Source organism: Argentina silus (assembly GCF_951799395.1).
Source record: "Argentina silus genome assembly, chromosome: 17".
In the NCBI taxonomy this organism is placed as follows: Eukaryota; Metazoa; Chordata; class Actinopteri; order Argentiniformes; family Argentinidae; genus Argentina; species Argentina silus.
In genome coordinates, this window is record NC_139671.1 from 5,618,741 (window position 1) to 5,645,695 (window position 26,955).

Here is a 26,955-nt window from a genome sequence, read left to right on the forward strand (position 1 = left end):
CACAAAAAAAAAAATCTCAAAATGTAAAAAGAGGAAAAAAATAATCTATATACATAATTATATATACATAAATCTATATAAATGATCAACGCTGTATTCAGTTCTGACTGTCAAGTGCAAAACAAGAGGACAACTCACAGGTGACGAGTGGTGGGAGGGGCCAGGGGAACTCTCCTGAAGTGTCACAGGATAGTGACGGCCTCCTCTATGCAGAGTGGCCGGAGAAGAAGCGAGTCGTTCCGATGTGCCGAACTCTGGATACACCCTCACTTTGCTCCAAGTTGACTCTCCTCATCCTCATCCTCGTCACTCCTCATCATCGTCACATGGATTGACTCTGTTTCCATCATTCCCAACAGTATACGCGTGTTTTTGATTTCTCTCTCCTTGTTCATGGTTTGTTTTGCTCTTGTCTGTTTTGATTGGAAATCGCTTTTCTTTATTTTTCTATTGTTGTGAAAGTGAAGGATAATATGTTTGATTTGAGTACGATCTGTGGCTTCGTCAAAACTCCCGTTAAGTTCTCCTTTTAAAAAAAGGGCTGGAATCAAACAGAGAGCGTGGATATACAAGACATAGATTTGCCATTACGAATACGCACCAACATTATAAGTGTCATATCAGGTTTAACAGATCGGGAACAATCTAGAAGCAAGACCAGAACTCTAGAAGCAAGACATTGTGTCCTGTTAACCTCCTTTATACCCTGAAATTATTATTTCTTCCCCGTCTTCATTCTGCCATAAGTATCTACAGTTTGGGTGGGTCTGCTACTGGATGTGTGGATGAATGGGTGCAGGATGAGTGGTCTCTGGTGGTCTATCCAGGCCTATTGGATGGTTTTTCAGGAGTTACCAAATGGACATTTAACCCTGGAGTGCACGTCAATATGGAGATTATATACACATGGGTAGAAAACCTATTTGTGTGTGTTCATATATGCAGGACTCTATATATACTGTATGTATATGTACATTCACGCAAAGTCATACGTTTTGAAGACGGAAACATATTTTCATTGTTTGTTTTTTTTTCCTTGACAATTGTCCGTAAAAAAGAAAACGTGTCAGTGAGAGTGGTCCGTTTCACATGTATTTATTTATTGAGGTGCAAGAGACACTGCTCTATGTTTTAGGTGTGTCGGAAAACTGTCCTTCATTCAAATATCGGTTTGTACTTCCCCTTTGCAATGGTAAAGCTCTCATCTGTGTCTTTTTCAATGTCTGCCAGGCTTTTACCGTTCTGCTGTAAATAGGTAAATAGTTTGACAATCTTAAGACCAGTTGGAGAATAAGTGTTGGTAAGAAGTTGCTCGAGCGACACAAGAGGACAGTGGCCATATTTTTTCTGACGCCAAAGAGTTACTTTAGCTTTCGTTCCATGGTGTTAATACTCCACTTGGCATTCCAATGAATCTCACTTAGTTGAATCACAGTAGAGTGACTGTGCATCCAGACTCAAGAAGAAACCCATCACTGGGCAGGGTTCCATTCCGAAAACGAGCACACTTTGACGACTTGACGCCCTCCCCTGATCTGAGACGACTGGATAGGGATAGGTGGCTGAAACTGGATCTGAATCTGTGGGGATGGCTAGCAAGGGGTGCCTGTTTTCAGAATGGAACAGAGCCACAGTATTCACAATGTCCTGCCCTTTCATGTGTGGTTTCTTCCCTACTCCTAAACGGTCTAACTGCTCTTGGACCGTTTGGGACCATCCCACTGTAGCTCTAACCAGCAACAGTATCTACAATGTTGAACTTTGTGATCTGCTTTTTTTCTGTGTCTAACTTAAGTTCTATGTGTTCTTTTGACTTTTTTTGTTTGTTTCTTGCTGTATGATTGACGTGTCCTTTTTGTCTCCAAAACCTGACTTTTTTTCTTTTTCGTAACCAATCTGTGTCTAATCAAGTTGTGGAGAAATCACCAGAAAGTACAGTATTGGGTAAAACAAACTCGGTAACCACGGTAACAGTAGGATCAGCGTCGTGTGGAGTGTGGTACCAAAGCCCGCGCATGTTCAGTGTTTGCAAAACATGCTTCAAACTCTCCCCTGCTCGCTTTCTGCATCATCTCCTCCTCCGCTGACAGTTTTGGTGATACTACTACTACTGCTACAGGTTCGGTCTCCTTTACCGCGTGTCGTATGCATTGTCGTGTGGATGTCGGTAGGTAGGTAGGTAGCCCTGCTTTAATCCTCCAAGGAGAAGAAAAAAAAGAAGAAAACAACAACAACAACTTCAGGAAAAACAAAACTAGTCTTTGATTGAGGTCAATCCCCCCCTCCCCCCCACCCTCCTTCTAGCTACTCTTTCTTCTTTTCTTAGTTTTTTTCCTCTATGATTTGTCTCGTCTTTGAGTGAGTCGTTTCTCGTCCATACCGTCTTCAGTATGCAGTATTCTTAACCTGGTATGAGTCACACTCAGTTACAAGAGGGAGTCTGTACGTACGTCAGCCATACGCCATGTTCTGTCCTGGTTTTAACAGTTATCAGTGGGTTGCAGTATTTTCTCATTGTAGCCGATTTTCTTGTACAGTTTTATGCAAATTTCACATGGATGTTCATGACTTTATCTGCTGCCACAAACAATTTAGAAATTCTGTAGATAGAAATTACTGTGCAATGGAAAATAAAAGTGGAAAAAATGTTTCTTGGGGTGGTGTTTTATTTTCTGTTTCTGGAACGAATGGAAGTGAATCTCCTGCCTGTCCGTCCAATGACTGTTCAAACAAGTCAATTGAAAATAGAATATTGCATATGAATAAGCGAAGGTCATGATTTCAGAAAGCAACACATTGATGTACATGGTGGATGATTTAATGAAGGCAGCTAGGGATAGGGGTGTAGGTTAGCTAACATCAGTGATGGTGTCTGTCCACTATCCACTGTCCAAAGTTGGGTGTCTGGTGGCTGCTTCAGCCCATAGAGCAGGGTTCTCAAACTGTTTAGACTTGGTTTTGAATTATTGACAATAGTATGTCAATAATTTAGTCAATAGTATGTCAATAATTTAGTCAATAGTAGTCAATATTTTCCTGTGAGCCCAACAACTTGATCACAGGCTATGCCAACCCATAATAATCATGTCCAACTGTATTCTAATCACCTAAAATATTCTCCAATGGGTTGGATCTTAACCCCATAACACTGCAATATAGGCTACAGGTGCAATACACATACATTGTTTGTCTTCATACACAATAAAAAATGTTTGTGTAGTTTACAATTCATAAAGGTTAGTTAGATTTTCTCAGGGCACCCCAATTTGCAATCAGAGGACCCTATGTTCGGGAATGCTGCCGTGCAGGCACCGTCAGTTGCAAATCCGTTACATTTCACAATTCCACTAGATGGCAGCAAACACACATGAATGGTGTGGATAAATTGAACACAGTTTACTGGAATACAGGTACGCAGCCAGGGGGCCAGCTGAAAAGAAGGAATGGGGTAAACTTGGCTAGGTTGGATCCGGACACTTTTGTGCATGGTTAGAATGCAGGAAAGTGAAGGCGATAATCCAGTTAGTGATATTTATTTAACACACACACACACACTATAGCCTGGGAGGTGATGTAGGGACATTTTCGGTGAAGGATTGGATGTGGTTTCATCGTTAAGTCACCGGCACAACAAAAGGAACCACCAACAGCTCACTGAACAGGGAAGAAGAGACTGAATATGATAATGAATTTGGCAGAGCAATAGCAATCAGTGGATTGGGAACAGGTGTGGTGAGTTGGGAGCGGGTTGTGGCCAGAGCATAATTAGCGGCAAAGATAATTTCCTATGTGGAGCAAGTGACTCCGACACCATCCCATTTATAGGCTTACTGGATGCCTGGGTGACAGACTGAACTTCACAATTCTCCTCTCTGTGAACGAACGGGACAAGAGTTTTTTTTATGACTTTTAAGGACTATTTTTGAGCCAATGACATTCCAAAGGGAGATGCTACAACTGCGTAAATTAACCAGCGTCAGTCATTATGACTAGATTGCAGACTGACTATTTGGTAGAAGCCAGTCCAAGAGAAAGATTGAGACGTACAGCAGTGATAAGGTCTCCGATGTTTTCATAAACGACTACCATTTGGCTGCGTGCAACACAACAAACCCTCTGCTGCCAAACTCGGAGTAGAGCACTCCTGCTGTGATGCGCACGTGGATGCGGAACGTTCAGTGAGCTTCCTTCATGCTCAAACTGTTCTGCCTTTATTTTTCTTGAATTAGAGGGAATGCAAATGAGGCTTAATATACGCGGCTACTAGTGGTACACCCATTGACAGTTAAAGAAGGGAACACCGGTAAATATTTGCATATCTACCTGGGCGCATATGAGAATCTGAACGCAGCGCGCACTGAGAGAGATGGGAGTGAGTGTGGAGAGCGGATGAGCGTTTTGCTTCTGTCTGGATTTTCATTCAACTGAAAGTCTACAGTGGAGGTGCGTTCAAGTAGTTCATATTTTGGTAAACAGTAAATCTGAACCTGTGAACCTTTTAGATCTCCGAAATGACGAACATCGGACCCAACATCGTCTACGAGTGGCTGAAGACCCTTCAGCTCTCCCAGTATGTCGAGCCTTTCGTGGATAACGGCTACGATGATCTGGAAGTTTGTAAACAAATTGGGGACCCCGACCTGGACGCTATCGGTGTCTACATACCGCACCACCGGGAAAGAATCCACGACGCGGTGCAAAGGCTCAAAGACGAGGATAAAGACACGGCCAGCGGGCTATATTTTACCCTGGAGCCGCTTCCCGCATCCCCCGCATCCGACCTCTACACCAGCCACATGGTGGACCAGTATGAGTCCAAACTCCGGGGGTCAAAGTCTTGGACCGAACCGAACAGTGAACGTGTCGGGCGTAACGTGGGGCACCTGGGCGCGCAAAGAAACCTGACGCTTGGCAACCGGAGAGAGCTGGTGATTTACCCCAAACTGAAGCTGAAGATCATGATCAGGGACAAAATCATCAGAGACGGAGTCAACCTCGCCAGGCCACCCTACACTAACAAGGTATTGAAGGATTAAGTCCATGCATTTTACTCTGCCTTGTCCCGTGTTGACCTCAGAGGTTTTAGAAACCCAACCCTGTATTGATCTCACCTAAGTGACTGCACTGTGTGCTCTCAGGTTCCTCTGTAGCCATTAAGCAGGTGATGGAGTGGCCAGTGGCCAGTCCAACCTTCCAAGGTCACTTTTTGTGGGGATAAAGCTTCCCTAATGGACCCTTGCAAAATGTCTCTTTCTGAGCGATTTTTTTTTTCTTTCTTTATTGTTTTTTTTGGAGTTTGTTCGTTCAGGAGTAATTGTCATAATCACCAGCATCATGTACATCATTTTCTAACAAAAGGAGCCTATACACAGATAATGGACAAGTCAGTAGTCTGGTTCACTGTCCATATTGACAATGCACGCAAGCCCAGCAAGTGAGTGATTCTGTAGGATGAGATGGCGAGACGGTCCAGTCAGTCAGGCTCCCTGAGGCCCTAGGGGCCAGGGAGACAGCTTTCTTTAACCCCAATCATAATAACCATTGGAGATTAAAACAAACCGTCACTGGATCCGATCAGCATTACACACCTAAGAAAGACATACAGGTCTAAGAACGTTTTCAAGTGACCGTGTGCAGCTGTAAAAACTGGTCACGGCTCAAGTTTCCTCACCAGGAGGAGTGAGCAAACAAAACTGTGTCCCGGGGTAATTGAGTTTACCCTGCAGATGTATGACTGTGGGCTGCTGTGGATCAATGAGCGGAAATGAGCTGATTATTCATCTAATCTGACATCACTTGTTTTATGTCCAGCCCTTGACGGCCTCTTGGAGTGCGTTGAGTAGGGGGGCTAGAATTAGCGACAGAAGCTAATCAGGCCATTCAGGTGGTTAGTGTTTCCCCCTGATTATTTATGTTTTAGATGAGGTTTACCGAGATTCAGAATTGACTGTAAACAAAGTGTCCCTGTTTTGAAAGGGGAATCTGTAATTGGGCAATCTGTAATCTGTAAATACAGGGCAGTTCAGTTTAACAGGACCAACATGTGAAAATTCATCAGAGCATATCAAATGGGGTGTCAAGTGCAAACTGAAAACATACACGTCTATATTTTTGGGAAATGAAGTAAGAAATACATTTCTCAACCATCTTCTATAATAAGAATAGGGATAAGCAAAGGCTTTGACTTCTGGTCAAGCATATGGAAAAACATCTAAGAAAACATCTACCAGAAAAAGTCTTTAACAGTGTTTAGAAAAACATTAAACTTCATTAATGTTCAAGTATAGTCCCGGTCAACTAATATCAACACTTATATTTTGGTAATCGGTAACAGAATGACCAAAATCAAATCGGTAACAGAATTACTGAAATTGAATTGGCTACATTCACATATTGTACAGAACATAATGGGTTATTCAGCTGTCCCTGTGGGAGAATCCTTTAAGGAACTATTTTGGGTCCATGTAGAAACCTTTTCACAGAGTTAAAATCCAGAAGGGTTCTTCCAGAGGGACAGTCGAAAAACTGGGAAATCATACAGTAGTACTCTAGTTACAAACCACTGCATCAACATCCTCCCCAACAACCACATCAACATGCTCATCTCATACTCCAAAATATGGAGACTTCATTGTTGTTGAGTTTAACAAAGCCATCAAATCACACAAATATTTTGCGCAATTAAGTGGCATTGAGATGAATGACATGCTGTACATGTTGTACACTTCTACACAAAAGACAGCAAGGGATTTGTCTTCATCATTAAAGAGCGCATTATGATGTGGTGTCCCCAAGAGAGATTCTTAAGATCCTTCCCACACTGGTTGCAGTCTGTTGTATTTCTGAGGCTAATTTTGTTTTGTATAAATAAAGAAAAATATTTAGTTTATTGTGTTTTTGTGTGAGTTTTTATCATATGTTGTGAGTATTTAGCTTTTTAATGTTATATAAGTTGATAAAAGAAGACATTTTTTTGTTTTTGTTCCATTTAAAAGTGTCTCTGACATAAAACGATGCGCCTCCCCTGCCAGATGATCTATCTTTCTATAGCAAAAACATAGCCGGCAATCATACTGGTTGCGATATTACAATGAAGCCAGGTTTCACTTGATTTAATTCCTCTTTTCCCCTCTACTGTGCAAAAGGCCTGGGCTGTACTGGTTTCATGATCAACTGAACTGAAAGACGACACTGTAGAGCAACGATGTTCCTTGTGGAGCTGTGCTTTTCCCACAGCACAGCTATAACTCTCCAGTCCTCTCTGGGCGTCCCAAACCCTCCATTAAAAGAGGTTCTGTTGATGTTCACAGTTGGGATTAGGTTTGTCAGAGACACCAGTGAAGTGATGCTTCAGACTCTTCAGTGGTGTCTGCGTCTTCCCTCCTCACTCTGTATGACGTGTGTGTTTGTGTGGCTGCGAGCTCTTGTAGGCCTTACAGTTAGTGCAGCTAATGTTTGATTTACCAAAACAAAATTAGTAGCCAAATTGAAGTCGTAATTTGATTAGGTGGGGAATGCAAGTGTTTTTCATCAAGCATAAGGGTGTGTGGGGGTTGTGGTTGTAAATACAGGGTGAGGTCGGAGACTGAGAGGGGGAGAGGAGCGTTGATTTGTTCAATTTGACTGTTGCCATGAAGACATGGTCATTGAAGAGAGCTGTCTGTTTATGTTGCATTATTTCCCGACCTAGTGGCCCTCTTAACAAAACGCACGCACACACACACACACACACACACACACACACACACACACGCACACACACAGACACGGTTCAAACCTGCCCTGCTCAGCAAGTGACACGTCAGTGTGACTGGTTGCCAAGGCGACCAGGAGCATGAATGACCCCAGCGTGTCTGCACAGCGGGGATCCGCGGTTCAGGAGTGAGAGAAAGAAAAGAAAAGAAAAAGAGAGGAGAGTGAGAGAAAGAAAAAGAAATCAGCCTAGTCCAGACCTATGACAGGCCATTATTTACCAGCACTTAAAGCATCAGTCGTTCTCGGGAGAAAAATGGCAGTTTGATTTTCCACAGGGCAAGGGTGTGTTTCTGCCTGCCTGTGGGAGGTTAATAGCTTTTTCCCCATAACGTTTGAATGATTTTCTTTTATTTCCTTTACTGTTGGTACTGAATGCCGACTCATTGTCGCAAAACGTTTGTCCTGACCTCCGCACGTGACGTGCTTTGATGCTTTATTACTTTGGGCTTTATTTAACACAGCGTAGGTCCACCTTCTGCTCCAGCTCTCTCTTTTGACTCATCTCTTTCATGATGCCTTTAATGAGTTCTCTCTGCTCCCCGGCTTATTTTAATAACATAACAAGGCCATGTTCTCGATTGGACAGGTTGCACGTACGAAAGAGAGCGCAAGTCGAGTTTCTACTCAAACACTCAGCACTGTACGTGTTCATATGCTCTTTATACACACGTGTCTCGTCTGCGATGTGAACTTGAACTCAAACCCGGAATGCCGAAGACCCACAGCTGTACTGTAGCTCTGCAGCGCCATTGGGAAAGGGCTGTTCTTCAGGGAGATGATGAGCATCTAATGAGATGGGTGACTTTTGAGTGAAGTCATACATACAATGACCTCATGTTGGTCGTTGTCTCCCGGGCAGATTCTATAAGCAAGGGGAAAAAGTCTGACGTCTCGTCTGCTGTTCTGGCCTCAAAGGAGATGAGTCATTACTGTACGCAAACAGTATGGCTGATGTTTGATTGCTGGCTCGGTCACGGAGCGAGAGAAGTAGCTATGGAATCCATTTTTGTATACAAAACCATCAAATATCGGTTGAGATGGGGAGTCGAATGTTCTTGGAAGAGTCTAGAATCCATTCATTGATGGTCCTCCTTGACTTGTTGTTGTTGTTACACAACATTACTGTATAACCCGTGCTGAGTTGTGCTCATGAAGAGACAGAAGTGCAGTTTTTGGTCAAGGCTCATTGAAATACATATGTTTCTGTTTGATTGTTCCTGTAACCAATTAGCATCCCATCCTTAAGTCAGTGCAATCCATGAAAAGGATCATTTGGTACAATCTGTTAAGATGAGAACCAGATGTACAGTATGTGTGTTGTGCAAGATAATAACAAAGAAAACGATTAGGTGTGTGTGTGTGTGTGTGTGTGTGTGTGTGTGTGTGTGGCAGAGGTGATTTGGAATCACGCTCTCGTGATAAGGTAGCCTTGCCTTGGACATATAAACAAGTGTCGCTCTCAGACCTTGAGGATGTCCTCTTGGCCTAATCGTAGATGCTTGGGTCTTCCATGTGGGAGACCTGGGTTTGAACTCCACTCATCAAACTGCTGCCTTGGCCCGGATGGGTTTCCCTATGGAGGCAGAGGTCAAGGGGGGGAGGGGGGGGGTGGATTAATGTAGCCGAGCTGATTTGAAATCAAGCTCTCGTGATGAGGTAGCCCTGCCTGAGGGCTAGGTAGGTAGGTAGATTGGTGTGTGTGTGTGTGTGTGTGTGTGTGTGTGTGTGTGTATGTGTGTGTGGGAAACACTGCAGTGGAGTGAGCCTTGAATTGGATCCAGACCAGTGCTTTTCTCCTCAGGAGAGGTGAGTCAAGTGTGAGACCACAGTGATCCAACTGCGACCAGCTCTGCCCTCTGATTGGTCAGTGAAGGGCTCTCCTCTCCCGCTGCCCCCGAGATGACCACGTCCACTTCACTGGAGGGGGCGGCAGATCGGCGACGCTGACACAAAATGGCTGCCCTCCAAACCCCTTTGCCTTGCGCGACCGATTTTCAATTTGCTCTAATCACTGGTTTTGAAATACCGCGGCGGTAATAAACACAAATTGAGGTCCTGTGTGTATAATTATGACAGGCACTGGAGTGGAGTTTAATCAGGCCGGGTCTGTGAGGCATGACTAAGGAATACAAGACCTGCATCCGGAGACATGAGAGAGGGAAAACTGGGGGGGGGGGGGTCATTTGAATATTGTCTGGATTGTCTGGATGCTCTCGTCTCATTCAAAATCAGCATGATGTCATGTTTGATATACTCTCTCTCTCTCGCTTTCATTCCACACTTTCCTATCCCGCTAAAAAACGCTAAAATGAGTCACTTCTTTTTCAACGCACGCATTTGTTTGTGGTCTCTTTCCTCACACCGCTGCGAGCCGCGTCCGCGTCCTCAATTAGTGGCCTCTTGTTGTTCATCACTCATCTGACCTTTTACGTGGAATTGAATTTGGTGGGGGTGTATTTCAATGTTAATGGCAGTTGAGAGCTTTTGAGGTATTCATTATTTTGGGGCCCGGGCCACTCTCTTCCTCACTACTCTGCCGTGCTCGGCCGTAGAGGCAAAAAGCCACTTTGACAGACATGTTTCTCATTTGTGGGATGATTTAGATTTGCCGTTTGTGAATCCTTGAACATCTTGGCTTGTCAAAACCATTGTATGCTGTTTTAAAAAAAAAAACTAAGAGCTGCTCTGCTTTGGTTTCTCTCTCAGAGAGGATCCCCCTTGATTATGCATGACTCGTCGTGTTTTGGTATAAAATGAATGCAACTTTAATGGGCGGTTTGAAAGCTACCCCTGTAATACACTGGCCGCGCACAAGCTGCTGTTATTGCACGGAACAGTTCTACTGCACTGTGCCGCTCTATTAGCATGGAACGCCACTCAGGAAAGTTTGAGACGTTTGTTCTCCTTTTTGATGGACATAATGAATGTACTGCTCCGCGCTGATGTACTGTATGTGTTTACTGTGTTAATGAAAACGGATGTTAATATCTTGTTCATAACAGCATGCGGGTCCTCCGGAGAGAGTAGCTTCCTGATGTGCAAGAGTTCTTCTCGTGTCTGTGTCTCCCTTATGGAAAAGTAAACAAGGCAGTGTTTTATAACACACACACACGCACACTCTTCAACACAACTCTGTGCCTGATGAGCTCTGTAAACAGTGTTTGGGCACACAGGTGACCTATGAAACAGCTGGCTTTCATTTTACTGTGCCGCCGTTAATAATGAAAAACCGTAATGAATTCATCACCCATCAGGTCTCTCTGCCATCGTGTGCCGTATATATTTGATGATGCAAACAGATCGTTTCTAACATTTGTTCCCATTTAATAATTAACAGGTTGAGCATGGCGCATATTTACACAAGACAAACAAAGCTTGCTCCATCTTCCTGGTAACTGACACGTTTAAGATAAGCGCCGTTGGCTATTGTAGACTGGATGTGTTTGAGCGAGGGGGCCACTTTTTCCGTACGGTAGCATTAGAAATGCCCACGTAATCTTCCTGACCATTGAGCCCAGGAAAAACCCATTCTTCTACGTTGTTTTATGGGTGTGTTATAGGTATTCTAGCCTCCTCTAAAGTGTCATTGCTACATCCTTCTGAGGCGATGAGACTATAAGCCGACGCTTCCCTCCAAGAGCGCTACCGGGAGCAATAAATACCCATGATCCTTATCTAGACCACAGGGACCCCTCGTCTGAGAGAGAGGAGTTATCATTTCTCCTGGATGTAAACAGAGACTCATCTGTTCTGTAAATGCCCGTATTTCTCAACAAGGAACATTAAGAGGGGGTGGATAGCCTTCTCCTCATGTATGCTATACCATTAGGGATAATTGAATCCTTGAGGTTAGCGTATGGCTGTTCAGTGACAGTCATAGATTTTTATTGAATAAGTGTCTTGTTTAGGGTCAGCGTAATAGCAGCCAGTGGCCCTAGCATGTAAAGGGTAGATGTAACTCGAATGAATGAGTTTAATGATGATTTACTGCTACAGTACAGCACATGTGAATTGGTACTTTTGTGCCTTCGATCAATATTCCGACTTGTTATTCCGACTCGTTCGAGTTTTTTTTCGGAGCCCTGAATGTTTTTGCAAAAGCCGCAACGCAGCGAAACCCGGCTATTTAGACGGGAATCTGTCATCTCCCGAATGTCCACTCCACACAAAATACCGACCGGTTCAAACTTCAGTTCTTCCGACGCCTCCATTCACAACCTCGTCTGTCCGCTGAAGGGCGAGCTGTTCCACTTCTGTCTCTGTAGCTGGCTGTCCGACGGGCTGGAGCACTTGAGGTCGGGCAGGCCTACAATTAGAGCAGCCCTGCTTTGCTCTGGGAGGGCAGAGTAAACAGTGATTTGGAGCAGCAGGGCCGGCCCCCTCGCTGTGTTGTGGTGACACTCGTGTCATTCCGGCGTAACGAAGGCTGAAGAGACATGGAGTTATATTTTTAACAGGGTGAAAAGAAAAAAAAACAGCCTCTTGGTGCAAACACGAACGCTGGCGGTGGCGCCAGGGGATGTGTCTGGAATATTAGTGGTTTATTTTTTTTTTCAAGGCCCGAATTTTTCAGCACACCTAATGGTGGCAGTTGGACCTGCTCCTTGTCATGAACACGCCTCCATTACCGCTACTCAACCTACCTGAGCGCAGGCGAGACAACGCTTCAGAGCTGTGGTATTTTCACCAGGTACCGCCGACACAAGTTGCCAGTATGCCTGCGTTTGGACTTGACCCGCTGAAAATCCTGTAGAACCCATGCAGTTCTGTGGACTGCACGTTCACATGGTATGCTCTGGTATACTGAGGGATTTCACCGACTAAACACAGAAAAAAAAAAGCTCTGAGAGATAAATGCTACAAAGCGTCCGAGAGTGAAACTCACGTGTGAGGACAACAAACGATCTGCCGGTGAATGGATGGGAAGCCGGGGTTTAAATACTGCATGGTGATGAGATGATCAACCGCAGGTGTGTAGACAGAGCAGGTGGAGTGGATGACGTGAACAGGATCGAGCTCGAACCTGGGGCAGCGCCCACACACAGGGGAGAGAGAGTCTAGCAGATGCTCGGTAATATACGCCATTTACCTGACGCTTTTATCCAAAGCGACTTCCATTGCAGTGAGTGCATACATTTCAGTATATATGGTCCCAGTGGGAATCAAACCCACAACCTAAGCGTTGTTAGTGCCATGCTCTACCAACTGAGCCACAGAGGACCACGAGGCAGGTGGAAGTGGAGGGCATGACAAACCTGGTAATCAGTTCTCTACAGTACATCAAACAGTTATTCAAATATATCAGCCCCCCCGTCTCCCCTTATCCCAAATGATTGCTACCTTGGTTGTTTTAAGTAGCCCCTGTCCGTGGCAGAATTGTCTGCACACTGTGAAGCTTTTAGGGGACGTAGGTCACCCCTCTTAAAGATGGGACTACTTTTCTTGACTGATTTGCCGGTGCACAGCCTTCATTAAAGATTCAGGGAATGTAGGCTGCTGTGTGAAAGGGGAAGAAGCACTCTGTGATTTACTGACGACCTTCTGTTTTTATTAGACCAAATAGAAAGGAGTTATCTTGGGCCATTTACGATGCTTAAGGGAGGCAGCATGCTGTTTTATCCATGTTAGGCCACTGTAAGGCAGGGGTGGGGGGGTGGCGGGGGGGTTAGAAACATGGCTGCCCACCTCGTTAATGGACCACGCTGGCTGAAATGGATGATGGGATAGGGGTTTGGGTCATCGATTTCACAGTGGGGTGATGTGAATGTGTGGAGTGCAAGATTGGGTTTACCACCCTGGATGGGTTGAATTGACCTGCTTACTATGTTTTCATTGTAAAGTCCACTGTACTGGCCACAGTCCAGCAAACCTCTCCTTTTGGAGTAGTCAGGGGTTTGGGGGTTTCTCACAGGAAATATGAACCAACCCTCCAACCAACTTCAGACTGGTAGCCCCATTCCACCTCCATAACACCACACCAATAACCATCTATCACCCTCAACCAAATCCATCATATGCAGAAGTCGTAAAAACAGTGTGTACACAGTAACACTTTGTTTCTCTCTTTGTTTCTCTCTCTCTCTCTCTCTCTCTCAGCGTCGAGTGTCTAATTAACATGTCTGGCTGCAAATTACTCTGGTCTCCCGCAACGGCAATTTGGGCCCGGTAATAAAAACGACAGAATAAACAAACTCAGCCGCTCGGCAAGTGCTTGTGCAGACAGGAGAACCAACATGGCGGGGCGAACACAACATGGCGGGGCCTGTAGACCGCTCCGTCATAAAAAAAACATAAACCGCTAAATATACGGTTTAGTTCTCGCTTCCTCATTTGATTTTCTTCCGTTGCACAAATTGCATGCCATTTCAGGTCACTCAGGATAATTGGTTAATGGCGGGTTTTGGGGGTGGGGTGGGGAGGGGGGGCGGGGGAAGCAAGGTGCTTTTGGATAATCGGCTTCGATAACTGTGTGTTAACTGTTCTACGCTTTCGGAGTATGCCTTTGGCATGAGACATTCCACCTCTGGAATTTCCATCGTCGATTCAACCGTCTCATTCCGGTAACGTTTTAAATGACTGTTGGCAACTGCTAGTGTTTCCTTGGCAACTGTGCGATCGGGAGAGAGGGGATTTCAATGGTGGCTTGTCGAGTGAGGGGGAAAAAATTGAGCAATGCCCTAGGGCTTGGCCCTCCTACTTATGAGATACAGTAAATGTAGGTTAATGAATACTGTAATCTTTATGAAACGCCTCAGCATCACAATTTCCATTTGAAAATGTCTCAGACATGGCCACCTACTGTTCTTGTTTTATCCCCAGAGTCATCATACTGTAGATACATACATGTATATATACATGTATATGGTCAATGCTGCATTTAGCCGTCATAACTGTACCCTATCCATAGTAGGCGCTGTGGTCCACAGTAAAACTCCTCCTCTGTGTGAGGGCCTGTGTGTCAGGAGGAAGTGCAAACTAAACACAGAGAGATGTCTCCATTGTGTGTCTGCGGGGGGGTCGATGGAGCCACATGTCCTTTCACCAAGCGCCGTGTTTTGGAATTTCAAGACCTTGTCGCTTCAGTCCATTCAGAGACGGTGGGTAGGTGGGGAGACACTTAGACCAGGGGGAGGCGTGCGTCAGGTCAAACCAGCTATAGAGAACAGTGGCGAACCCTTCAATAGGCGATGATTCAACATGTGTGTATGAAAGACTTTTTCAAGGGAGGGCTTTCAGAAATGTTTTCAATGGGATGAGAAAAAAAAAAAGAGTTGATGTTTGGATCACTAAAACCAGTTCACGCAATGGGGATGGTCATGTTGAATTTCAAACCCGGCCATTGTGGGTACTCTGTCAGTTACTGCGTAGTTCTCAAAGTGCATGCCACAGTCCCTGAGAAGAGTTTTGCTCAAAAGCGCCCTGGCTTTTGTCCAACGCGTCGATCTGTTCCTCTTGAAGTGGAAAACAGAGCAGGGACAGTTCATGTGCGAGTCTCGTCGGGAAGTGAGTGAGGCCACTTAGTTGTCATGGCAACGCCTCGAGCCGCTCTGAGGCGAGCCTGGCGTCGTCACGTCGCCAAAAACTCCCGCTCCTGGCGCCACGGAGAGAATGTTCACAGCACCCAGGTGACTGGATGATGTCAAGGACGAGTTTGAATTCCGTTAACGGGACAAAAGACGGAGGGAGAATGTGTGAGGGGAAGGGGGGAGCCTGTGTTTTCTAATGGAAGAACACACACACACACACACACACACACACACACACACACACACACAAACTCTCTCTTACTTACACACACTCTCGTACCTGCACGCACACACACTCGTACCTTACTGACACATTCTCACTCACACGCACACACACGCACACGCACACACACACACACACACACACACACACCCAGCCCATCAAGTGAATCAACACTTGCGGTAATGAATAAGCTATCTGTGAGCTAAGCTGTACCCCCAGAGTAATGACTGCGTTATGAATGACTGTGTGTGAGTGTCCCAGTGTGACTTCTCCTCCTCCTTCACCACCACACCGACTTAATGCTTTCCTCCCCAGTGGAAACAGTCGGTAAAGAACCAGTCTGCTTGCCTCAGCAGACGGCACAAACGCAGAGAGAGAGAGGAGAGAGAGAGAGAGGGCGATGAGACACACTGGGCTTTAGATCCAAAGTGCTCCTATTCACAGGCGAGGAGGCATTACATTTCAAACAGCACCAAAGATTCTCTTTCTTCCCATTACAGAGCCAACCACTCTACACCCCCATTCACTCTGGGAGAACCAGTACACCGACCCCAACAAACAAGCCACTGTATGCAACAGGAACCCGAACTCACGCTGTAACAGATGAGTTTGGGTTCTGCAGATTGTATCCGGGTTTTCAATGGGAGTATCCATGGTCCAGCTCCTGGCTTTAAACGACTAGCCGTATTTGATCCTGACGGTGGTTTCTGAGGTCCGTAGTTTTCAGTGAAGTCACAGTCTGGTTCGCTGGTTCTTCCGCCGGTGTCGCCACGTAGCCAAACTCCCACTCCGGACACGGTGAGGAGAATGTTCACAGCACCCAGGTGACCGGATGATGTCATGGACGAGCCTGAATTCCGTTTGCTCACGGGACAAAAGATGGAGGGAGAATGTGTGATGTGTTTTATGATGGAAGAACAGTCTCACACACACACACACACACACACACACACACACACACACACACACACACACACACACACTCATTCTTAGTCACACACGCACGCTCTCTCTCTCACACACACACATTCTTAGTCACACACGCATGATCTCACACACACACACACACACACACACTCTCACTCACACTCGTACTTGCACACACACACACACACACACACTCTCTCATTCACACTCGTACTTGCACACACACACACACACACACTCGTTCTTAGTCATGCGCACACATGCAGACACACGCACACGCACACACACACACACACACACACACACACACACACACACACACACACACACACACACCATGAGAACTCAAGAGGAGCTGACTGATAGAGGAGCCACCTGGAACAAAGGACAGGAGGAGCTGGGAACCTCGTCAGCGGTACAGAGCTGGTCTCTGCACTCACGCCTTGAGGAACGCTGGAAGTGACATTTTGTAGAGAAGCACACTAGGAGATCCTGAGTAGTCAGTGTATGTTTTTATATTCTTGGGGAAATGTAAGATTTCAAGTGAACATGATTGTTGAAGTTGTCAGGAAGCATGATAAAACAGTAACTCCCTCTCTCCCACTCCTGCACGCACCCACACACCCACACACACACACACACATACTGTACACAAATGCACACACACACAAACAGACACATCCAGTTAAATCACACTTGGATGGACACAGACTCAAACACCGCAATTAAACTAACATCCTATTGTACATGACTTTTGCATTAAACAGAATAAAATGTAAAGCAAATGAGATTAACACACACAGAAACCTGTTGGGGGATATCTTATGCATGTCAGTGTGAAGATTTGGGTTAGTACCTGGGGCCTAATCTTTGCAATGATATCCAACCTTGATGGCAACTCCTGCTGATGCTCAGCATAAGACAAGACATGTTGGTGTGTTAAGCCACATTATGATAATCCATTTGACACAGCAGAAAGACAAAATACTGTGTGTGTGTGTGTGTGTGTGTGTGTGCGCGCGTGTGTATTTTAGAACATGTGAGAAAGGATTAGATAATTTGTTTGAGTGAGTGCATGCTACATGTACAGAGAGAGAGAGAATAGGAGGGGTAGGTTTTAACATTTGAGCTGATATCCTTATAAGACAAGACATGTTGGTGTGTAAAGCCACATTATGATAATCCATTTGACACAGCAGAGAGACATAATACAGTGTGTCTGTGTGTGTGTGTGTGTGTGTGTGTGTGTGTGTGTGTGTGTGTGTGTGTGTGTGCGTGCGTGCGTGCGTGTGTGTGTGTGCGTGTGCATGCGTGCGTGCGTGCGTGTGTGCGTGTTTGCGCGTTTCCTCCCTGTGATTTGCATAGGTTGTTTCTTTTTTGAAGGGAGCAACTCCCTACCCTTCTCACCGACTGTAGAAACACCCCCTTTCCTCCACAACGCCATCATTCAGTCAACCTGAACCCATTCCAGTACCTTGAGTGGTGGTGGGGGCGCTAACGCTAGCACAAATGGGTGTAAACATCATCAATGGTTAATGGCCTTAGTCAGGCTCAAATGGCTGCAATCGAAAACACTTTCCTTTCACCCCTCTGTGTCCCCTCTCCACCCTCTCCTTTCTCTCCTTTCCTCGACTCCAGCCCCACGCAACGTTCTGCGGTGCGATGAAGGCATTTCTCTCAAGGCAGGACTTAAAAAAACCCAATTATTTATGTGGATGATGATTCCACTGGACGTCTAATTAAATCGAGCAACAAGGGCACTTTTCTGTGTGCGTGTGCCAGCTCGCCTTCCACGTGTCAGCTGGCAGCACATGGGGCTATGAAATATGACCTTGTTCCCCCCCCATCTCTGAGAAGGCTCCTGTTGCAATATGCATGCAGGGATGGCAAAAGAAAATCTGTAATTGTAATTAGGGAGCCTGCAATTAGTATGCTGTGATTAAGCAGAGAGGGGGGGGGGGGAGAGAAACAAGGAGATATGTCAACCAATGACGTTTTTAAACTGGGAAATTACACATTAGGCCTAATGTCTATCTTCCGTACTCTATATCAGCTGAAGGGATATGTTGGATGGTATGGGTCTTTACTGTTGTTTTTACAGAAACAAGGCTTCATCATTTCATCGTGGGTGGGTCTAGTGGATGCTGTCAGTCATTCAACGGGAGACTGATATTGAGAGCATGAAAGCTACTTGAACACAACTCTGTGGTTGATGCATGAACGCATGATGTGTCCACTCACTGTTTCCTTTCTGTGTTCTCTCTCTCATCCATATCCATGTACACTCACCGAACACTTTATTAGGAACACTATACTAATGCTGGGTAGGGCCTCCCTTTGTTCTCAAAACAGCCTCAGTTCTTCGTGGCATTGATTCCACAAGATGTTGGAAACATTCCTTCTGGTCCATGATGACATGATTGCATCACTCAATTCCTGCAGATTTTTCAGGTGCACTTTCAGGCCCAAAGTGTGCCAAGAAAACATTCCCCACACCATTCCACCACCTCCACCTTGAGAAGGTGTACAGGTAAATAAAGTGCTCAGTGAGTGTATGTGGATGTATGATGTCTCAATGTGTATCCATTGGACAATGAGAGGACAATAACAACTCACTGTTTTTGTGTGTGCTTAGTTTGGCCCAATCAGATATCGACTGTTTGCCTCTTAGCCATAAGGAATGATATCCAGGGATTCCAGAATACACCCCTCCCAACAACTCTACTCAGATAAAAAGAAAAGGGCATTAAACAGTTAGAATCCTCCCAGAGACCCGCTGACGTCTATCTCCCTCCTTTCCTTCTCTCTTTTCTTTCAGGGGTATGTCTTATACACCGATTGGAATTAATTTTCATCTTCAAATGTCGTCCAGATAAAGCAGGAGCAATTACAGTACCACTGTCACAGCATCTCTTTTATAACCACAGAAAAATTAATGACCTGAATTAAAAGATGAATGTAATTCCCATGATAAATCTCAGCGTTTATCCGGTATTTCATGATGACATAGTTTTTTTTTGTTCTTTTTGCAATTAAAATGAGCCTATCAACCATATCACTAGTAGAGGAAATGCATTGTTTGGTCATAGTTTTCACCCCCCAAAAGGCGAGTCGAATATATCATAACAAAGTTTTCTTGAGAAAGACTGAATCAACTTGCAGTTGTGTATCTTATAACTGACATGTTTTCGCATCAGTCAATGGATGCTACAGTATTTAGCTGCAAGATTAGCTGGCTTTGGTTATGAGTGGAACGCTGGGGATATTCTGGCTGAAAGATTTAGAGGGATTGAGTTTGTGACCAGGGTCACAAATAAGGCAGGATTTCATCTGTGTAATTGCCTGGAATGGTTTTAAAACCACTGTCACCTTTGGGGACCACTCTAGGAAATGTGATTTTTGTGCAATGAGGCATGAAAGTGTGCGTGTGGTGATGTACTGATTCCAGCATATATTTCACAACACAGACACACACAGACACACACACACACACACACACACATGCACACGCACACACATCTTGGGAGATGAGAGTATGGAATATCAAACCCATGTCCTTACACACACTAACATGACCGTTTGTCTCCAGGGAGGGAGTTAGATGTGGGATGGCATGTCTTGCTCTGTGATTGCAGCTGGCTATTCCATTTGCCGGGAGAAATCGAAGAGTGTTTTTCTCCTCACCCGGGCTATTTCTCTTCTGATTAAATGTCTTTGAAAGGGCCAGACGATCGTGAGAAGCTTTTGAGTAGGAGAGGAAAAGGGCGACAGATAGCAGGGCAGATTGTTGAAAGGCAACAGAAGAATTGAATGAGTCTTTAAACCCAGGTTTTCTATTAAGAAACCGGAGAACGAATTTCGGGAAAAAAAAAAGCAGGTTCAACATGACATTCACTTCCAGCAGAGTGTGATCCATGTTCTATCGGAATGACGGGAACGACGGGACAATGAGACGACTTTGGAACAACCCTGGAATGCCTGCCTCTGAAAAGCAATAAAAACCAGAATGCGGAAAGAGGGGTTCGAGGCAGGAACAATCACTTGGCAGTTCCACCTCATCTCCTTCATTGGGTATGTGGTGAGGACTGTAAACAAAACCTGACAAGCAATCAATTCTATGAATAAGTCACATGTCATACTTCAGCCTCAGGGCAGAACCATGACCTGGTTGTAAAAGTCAAAGGTGGTTGAGAGGAAAGTGCTTCAATAACAGTATTACAATAACTAAAACAACATTAGGGATGTTCAGTCGCTCCAGAACTAGACTTTAAACAGAGTACATTTTTAGGCTAATATACCTTAGCTTAAAGGCACAATCCAAGATTTTGGGGCGGTTTGAGTTGAGCAAGAGGCACATTGAAAAGAAAACCACCATGCTAATTGGCTCTGGCAGTAAGTCTTGTTGCCACTAATAAAGCCACACTGCAACAAAGGGGGCCTCTGTTTTTAACTGAGGTTTGGTAATTGAGTTGCACATACAAGGAGTGTGTGTGTGTGTGTGTGTGTGTGTGTGTGTGTGTGTGTGTGTGTGTGTGTGTGTGTGTATGTGTGTGTATGTGTGTGAGAGAGAGAGAGAGAGAGAGAATCGATTAGCATTGTTAGCTTGTCAGTGTGCTGAGGGTCAGGCGGCCCTGAGTGGGAGAGTCCTCTTCTTGATTAGCTGATTAGGAGTGACAGGCCTGTGCTGCTCTGCAGCTGTGAGTGTCACACTCAACATTGGTCTGTTAAAGGGCCTGGTTAAACGCACGCACACACACACACACACACACACACACACACACACACACACGCACACGCCTTATCTGCACATACACACACATATTGTAATACACACATATACACACACACACATTGTAAGCACATACACATCAAACACACACACACACACACACAAATTGTAAGTACATCCACATCAAACACAGAGCAAATATAGCTCATTATTGCACAGTAAGGGATATTCATTATTCATACGTCTTATTTGCATGATGTTGTCGTTCCTGTGGTCTATCCAGAACAGTATTTCAGCCTGCTTTCGGGTGTCAATCCCAATACCTGAGCCTCGCTCTTAATTTGTTGAAGGCCTGGCCTGCTTGTCACACTAAACCCATTAATTCTCCCAGTGCGCGTCTGACGCCTGCAGAGGCGACTCTGTCCCGGTGACACACATTCACCAGCGAGAGAGAGAGCGTGGAACTGCCTCATGTTCTTCTGAAGCGTTCTCTCTTGGAACGCTTCCAGCTTCTATTTGGAACACAAACCTCTCCATTGATCCTGTCTCCATGGCCGTGTCCTACCAGGAGAGAGAGGGAGGGGGAGAGATAGGGGGAGAGAGGGAGAGAGAGGGAGAGAGAAAGAGGGGGAGAGAGAGAGAGGGGAGAGAGAGAGACAAAGAGAGAGAGAGGGGGAGAGAGGGGGGATAGAGAGAGAGAGAGAGAGAGAGGGAAAAGGCAGCAAAGACATTAATGCTTGTTATTACTTCAGCTCTTGTTTTGCATTTTCTTTTTTCATTTGTTTTTATTTTTTGCTAAATTGCACATCTGATTTCATTCGTTAGGTTTCTTGGGTGCAAATTGTCTCTGGGACATGTTTTTCACAGTTTGCTGGCTTTAAATGAATTATAACTACTCTGCTATATAAATCTTTGGCTGTAATTAAAACAGAATCATCTTTTATGTTGAGGAACTCAATGTGCATTCTTAATGAGGGAAATAGTCTTTGGTCTGGTGGAAAGGAGAGAGTGGGGAATTAGTAACAACGGAAATGAGAGGGAGGGGGGGAGGAGTAGAGGGAGAGGTAGGGAATTTTATGTTTCGTATTTGACATTGACATTTACATTTCAACGTGACATGACTGCAGCCGCAGTGAATTCCGTGAATATGTGGTTCGTGCCCAGCTGTCTCCTGGGTTACGTGTGTTTTGGGCTTTCTTCATCTCCAAACTTAACCCTGCACCTGCTGCCTTTTCCTTCTCAAGTGTTCAGACGCACACACTGGCACACACACACACACACACACACACACACACACACACACACACACACACACACACACACACACACAGGGGCATGTGGTTGTTTTTTCTAAAGGCCAGTTCCGTACATATGATAACCTCCCAGTTCCTCCTTGTTTAGACACGAACCTGACCCCTGGATAGTGGCTAACCCATCACCTCACGATGATGTCATTTCAGGGGGACGTCTGTGGACCTGGACCACCTGCTGCCCTTGTGTAACATAATGCGTAGAACACACCGCAAACCCAATATTGTTTTTCCATTTACTATTATTTTTATTTATGATCACACCTGAGGCAATGATGCATGTCATTGCGGACTTGTGTTTATTCCGTTTTCAAGAAAATGTCTTGAGAAATACTAAATCAAGCAGTCTTGTATGTCATAACTTAACTTAGAACTGACATGTTTTCGCAGTGAATAAAAGCTATGGTACTATATTTTACAAGGTTAGCTGGCGGTGGTTATTAGTGGAGCACTGGGGATACTCTGGGTGAAAGATTTATAGGGAGGTCAAATTCCAACTTTACATTTGAATTGTGCTTCAAGCTGTTTCAAGTAATGGTTCTCCTATGCCTCTGTTGTCCACGGTTGTGAGGAATTATTTATGGATGGGGAAGTTTGGGAAAGCAAACGAAAGGTAAACAGACCCGAACACAGCTGTTGTATCTTCCCTGGGTCAGTTTGCACAGCCCAACTGATCAACACATATCCGTACTTTTGTTAAAATATGTACTTTTTTATTTTATTTTAGTTTGACCTTAAATCTGCAGTGCTGGGTGTGACTGTGCTGCACATTCCATTATCTCTTAACAAAAAGCTGTGGAGTGATTTATACCGAAGTGGAGCGTGTTTGAGTAGAAGTAGTGATTATCTTTTCAGCTAAATGGCTTTTACTTCAAACACAGCCTGACAAAGATGTTTACTATCAGGCAATGATCTGCTATGCAAATGAAATGGTGTTGTTTTTTTTGTTTTTTTTTCCATTGACGGCATACAATATGTCTGGCTTTGGCTGAGAGCTAGTCATACCACTCAGAAGGTCTTTGAAGTGGCTGACAGTGTCTGAAAGCAAAGATAAATACTGTAGAGCCTTCAGTTGCCAGTTTCTGAATCTCTGTGGTGTGAGTCATTGGGAGAACAAGATATCTTGAGACACACACACACACACACACACACACACACACACACACACACACACGTGGTCTCAAAGGTAGGATGAGCTGTCGTTTTAAATGCATTGAACAGTTGACAGGCTCCACGTCAAGGTTCTCTCTAGGGGAACACATCAGTCTGTTCAAAAATCTCTTTAAAGAACCTCTCTCTTACTCAGAGCGATGTCCTCAAGCTACAATTTGTCGGAAAATAAGTACTCAGCAATGTATCACATTTGTAGCCCTTTTCTGCTACAGAAGACATTTTAAAGGGTCGAACCAAGTTGCTGATGAAAATAAATGAGATATTGCTGGTCTGTGTTTACAGTTTACTGTGCATTGGCTCAAAGGAAAGGAGCCAGAGGAAAAATGAATGTGTGTATTTCTCTTAAAATGCAGAGGGTGTGTGATGAACAGCCTACTGATTGACAAGGCAAAATCACTTGAAATTATAGATGATTATTTAAAGTCGTCACGAAGTGAAGTGAAGGAAATCAATTTGAGAACGATGCACTCAGCACGAGCTTGTATTGCAAACCCTTTTTTGCTTTTTTTAAAACCGGGTCACGCGGGTCAAGGTCAAGGGTCAAGCAGGGGGTGCGACCTCACACGCGCTCTCTGTGAAACATGATCAGACGTGTGAAGCTGAACTCATGACTGGTCTGTCACCTCTTCGAAGCGGTCTCTTTGAAAGGTCAGGCAGGACTCACATGAAAGTGGCCACACCTTTTGAACTTTGACCTGAGGTAAAAAGTGCTCAGAGGGGGTGCATCAGCGATTCTAAATGAGTCAGTGAACACTACCTGGCTACTGTACATGTACACCTCGAAAGCCGCACCCTCGGGCTTCACGGCAAGAGGCTAGCGACACGCCGACACTTCGAACTGACACTCGCCGCTGTGTCTCTTCTCACTGCTCACACACACCTGGAGTGTAGCTCCAGACCGATCATTTAGACAGAGTGCCAGAGGTGATCAATATCAACACATAGCATGATTGGCTTAGAGAGGCTTAGGTGTGGGGAAGTCTGACCTTCAACCCCAGCCAGGGAACGTGTGAGATTAGAGTGCCTTGGCAAGCTGTACAACCTTTGACCTGTAAAGAAATAGGGTATTAAGAACCCGAATCCCCTCTCTCTTGGGTCTGGTGGGATTTGGGGGAAAAAACTGCCCCCCAGCAATCTCATTCCATGATTATCCTTTGAGGAATGTTCAATCTTCATACTTAACAATGAAAACATCTGTATGAATTCATGGCTAGTAAAACAGAAGCATGTTTTCTGACAATGTCATTCCGTCCTCTGTTATGCTGGGTCTTGGTGTACATCTTGTGTAACCACGCCGTATAAACAGCTGAACTGAGCTGGGGGTCTTTGTTGGCAGATCCCCGCTGTCAGCAGAACATGTTGTCTGCCGTGTTGCTGATGTTTGCAGCAGTTAGATTCTGTCTGTCACAGGCTCTGTGTGGATTTAATCAAGAGCGAGAGGGCTCGGTGGGGCAGCGCGTTGATCGCTGCCTGTTTTCAACCTCGGCACAAAAGACTGTTTTGTGGGGACATTTTGGGAGAGGAAGCTTCCACATATTGTTCCCCGTTGATAAAGCTGCACAGTGTAATTGAATCTTACATGCGACATTTGGAGCCCAAATGTTCAGGAGAATGTTGCTGTGTCTTGTCACGTGCTTTGTTGCTGCACGGCGTGAAGGTCCTAATCGGTTGAATGAGAAGAAGGATTTTTTTTTTAGACTGACTGTGGTATCTATCCAGACATATGTGACATATTGTCCAAAGGCCAGTTTAGCTTCTGATTTATCCCCGTTTTACCCACTAGGGAGGCACAGCAAGGTGCCTGGCACCGGTTGCCATGGAGACAGATTGCAGTATTTAAAGATGAGTAACTGTGTTTTGTCCTGCATGAAGTCTGGGATTGGTACAGTATTAGAGGGTAAAGTGGAGCGCAAAATGAGATTATTTCATAAAACTGAAAAAAAAAAATCTAGGTTTGATCATGAGATACATAGTCTCAGCCTCTCCAGATGTACTTCTTAGTCCATAGCAAAAAGAATGAGCTCAGTTTATCTTGGACTATAGAGTAGATACAGACCTGCCTGTCAAGCACCGCCACCTCACAATGGATTCACTCTAGTAGAGTTAATGGCCAACCCACCTTTTTAGTAGTCCTTGACGTTGCCTGGGAAACAGACTCTCACAGCAGCATATTATGGGTAATCCATTAAACCCCATCCATTAAATGAGGTTCAGGATTAGTCAGCGTTTGCCTCTAGTTGAGCATGAGGGGTCGATCTGTTACAGGAGGCGACCGAAGCAGAACGTCTAGTGTTTCCTTTGTTGTTTTGTCTGGTCGTTGTTTGCTGACGTCTATTGGTTGGTGTTGACGTGTGTGTGTGTGTGTGTGTGTGTGTGTGTGTGTGTGTGTGTGTGTGTGCGCGCGGCTCCAGTGATCCATGATGCTTGTCTATACTTTGATGTGGTTAACCACTGGTACCTGTGACCCGTGGAGGTGATTGGAGCTGCCAGTGGGCGGACCCTCACATCTCCACCATCAGCACTTTCACCACCCAGCTCCACTTAATCTCCTTCCTCCACTTAATTAGCCTGCTACGCTAGCGAGGCTTACGCCAACCCCCCCCTCCGCCTCAGCGGTTAAACGGGCAATCCGTCATTCAGAGGACCATGTTGGGGAGACGTCAAAGTGAGAGCGCCTCCCCCCCTCCCCCCCTCCCTCCTTCCCTCCCTCCCTTCCTATCCAGATCCACATGGCAGGCTGCTTTAGTGTCTTATCAGCACTTCCTCTTTTTTTTTCCCGCTTCAGAGACAATGAATCAATTACTGAGGGAATGCATGAATTCACACTACGTGAACTTGAATAGGACACACACGTGTGTGTAAACACAAGACCCGTAGGACATGTAGACTACCTGTGATATCACTTGTATCAGGCACCTTTCAGACCCTGTTCTTGTCATGTATTTGTTGGTAGTGAACAACGTCTAGTGTACAATGTTCCTACTCTCTAACCAGGGGTTAGTTCACATCCTGAACATACTCACAAGGGGGGGACCTGTGACAGACGCGAATGTGATTTCGTCAAAAGGCTAAAAACAGACATCTCCCTCTTGATAACCTCCGTTACCTCCGCTGAGGCCTGGTAGCGAGTCATATCAGGACACACCTCGGGGGGTCTGTGGGGTTAAGAGGAGTGGAATGTTTCTATCTGAATGTTAATGTCTTCTCCTTCACTCGATGCTCAGCCCTTGCGATAGTGATTCTTCCTTCTCTGCATCATCCCTACCCCCCCCCCCCCCCCCACCTCCCTTCCCCCTTCTCCTCTCTACCCCT

At 45.2% G+C, this 26,955-nt stretch overlaps 2 protein-coding genes across 2 annotated transcripts in view; both read left to right on the plus strand.

The window, feature by feature from the left end:
* The window catches only part of stxbp5a (syntaxin binding protein 5a (tomosyn)), a gene marked incomplete at its 5' end in the record, with an annotated part of 51,671 nt that extends 49,053 nt beyond the window's left edge, over positions 1–2,618 (plus strand). Inside the window, one exon of the mRNA XM_083688792.1 lies at positions 1–2,618. This exon is cut by the window's left edge and continues 548 nt beyond it.
* A 1,893-nt stretch (positions 2,619–4,511) lies between these two features.
* On the plus strand, positions 4,512–5,150 carry LOC310818035 (sterile alpha motif domain-containing protein 5-like; the record flags this gene model as incomplete). The annotated part of the gene is made up of 2 exons (XM_083688793.1): positions 4,512–5,021; positions 5,139–5,150. 2 exons carry the CDS (start codon positions 4,512–4,514, stop codon positions 5,148–5,150), a joined length of 522 nt encoding a protein of 173 aa, XP_083544919.1.
* Between the last annotated feature and the right edge of the window lie 21,805 nt (positions 5,151–26,955).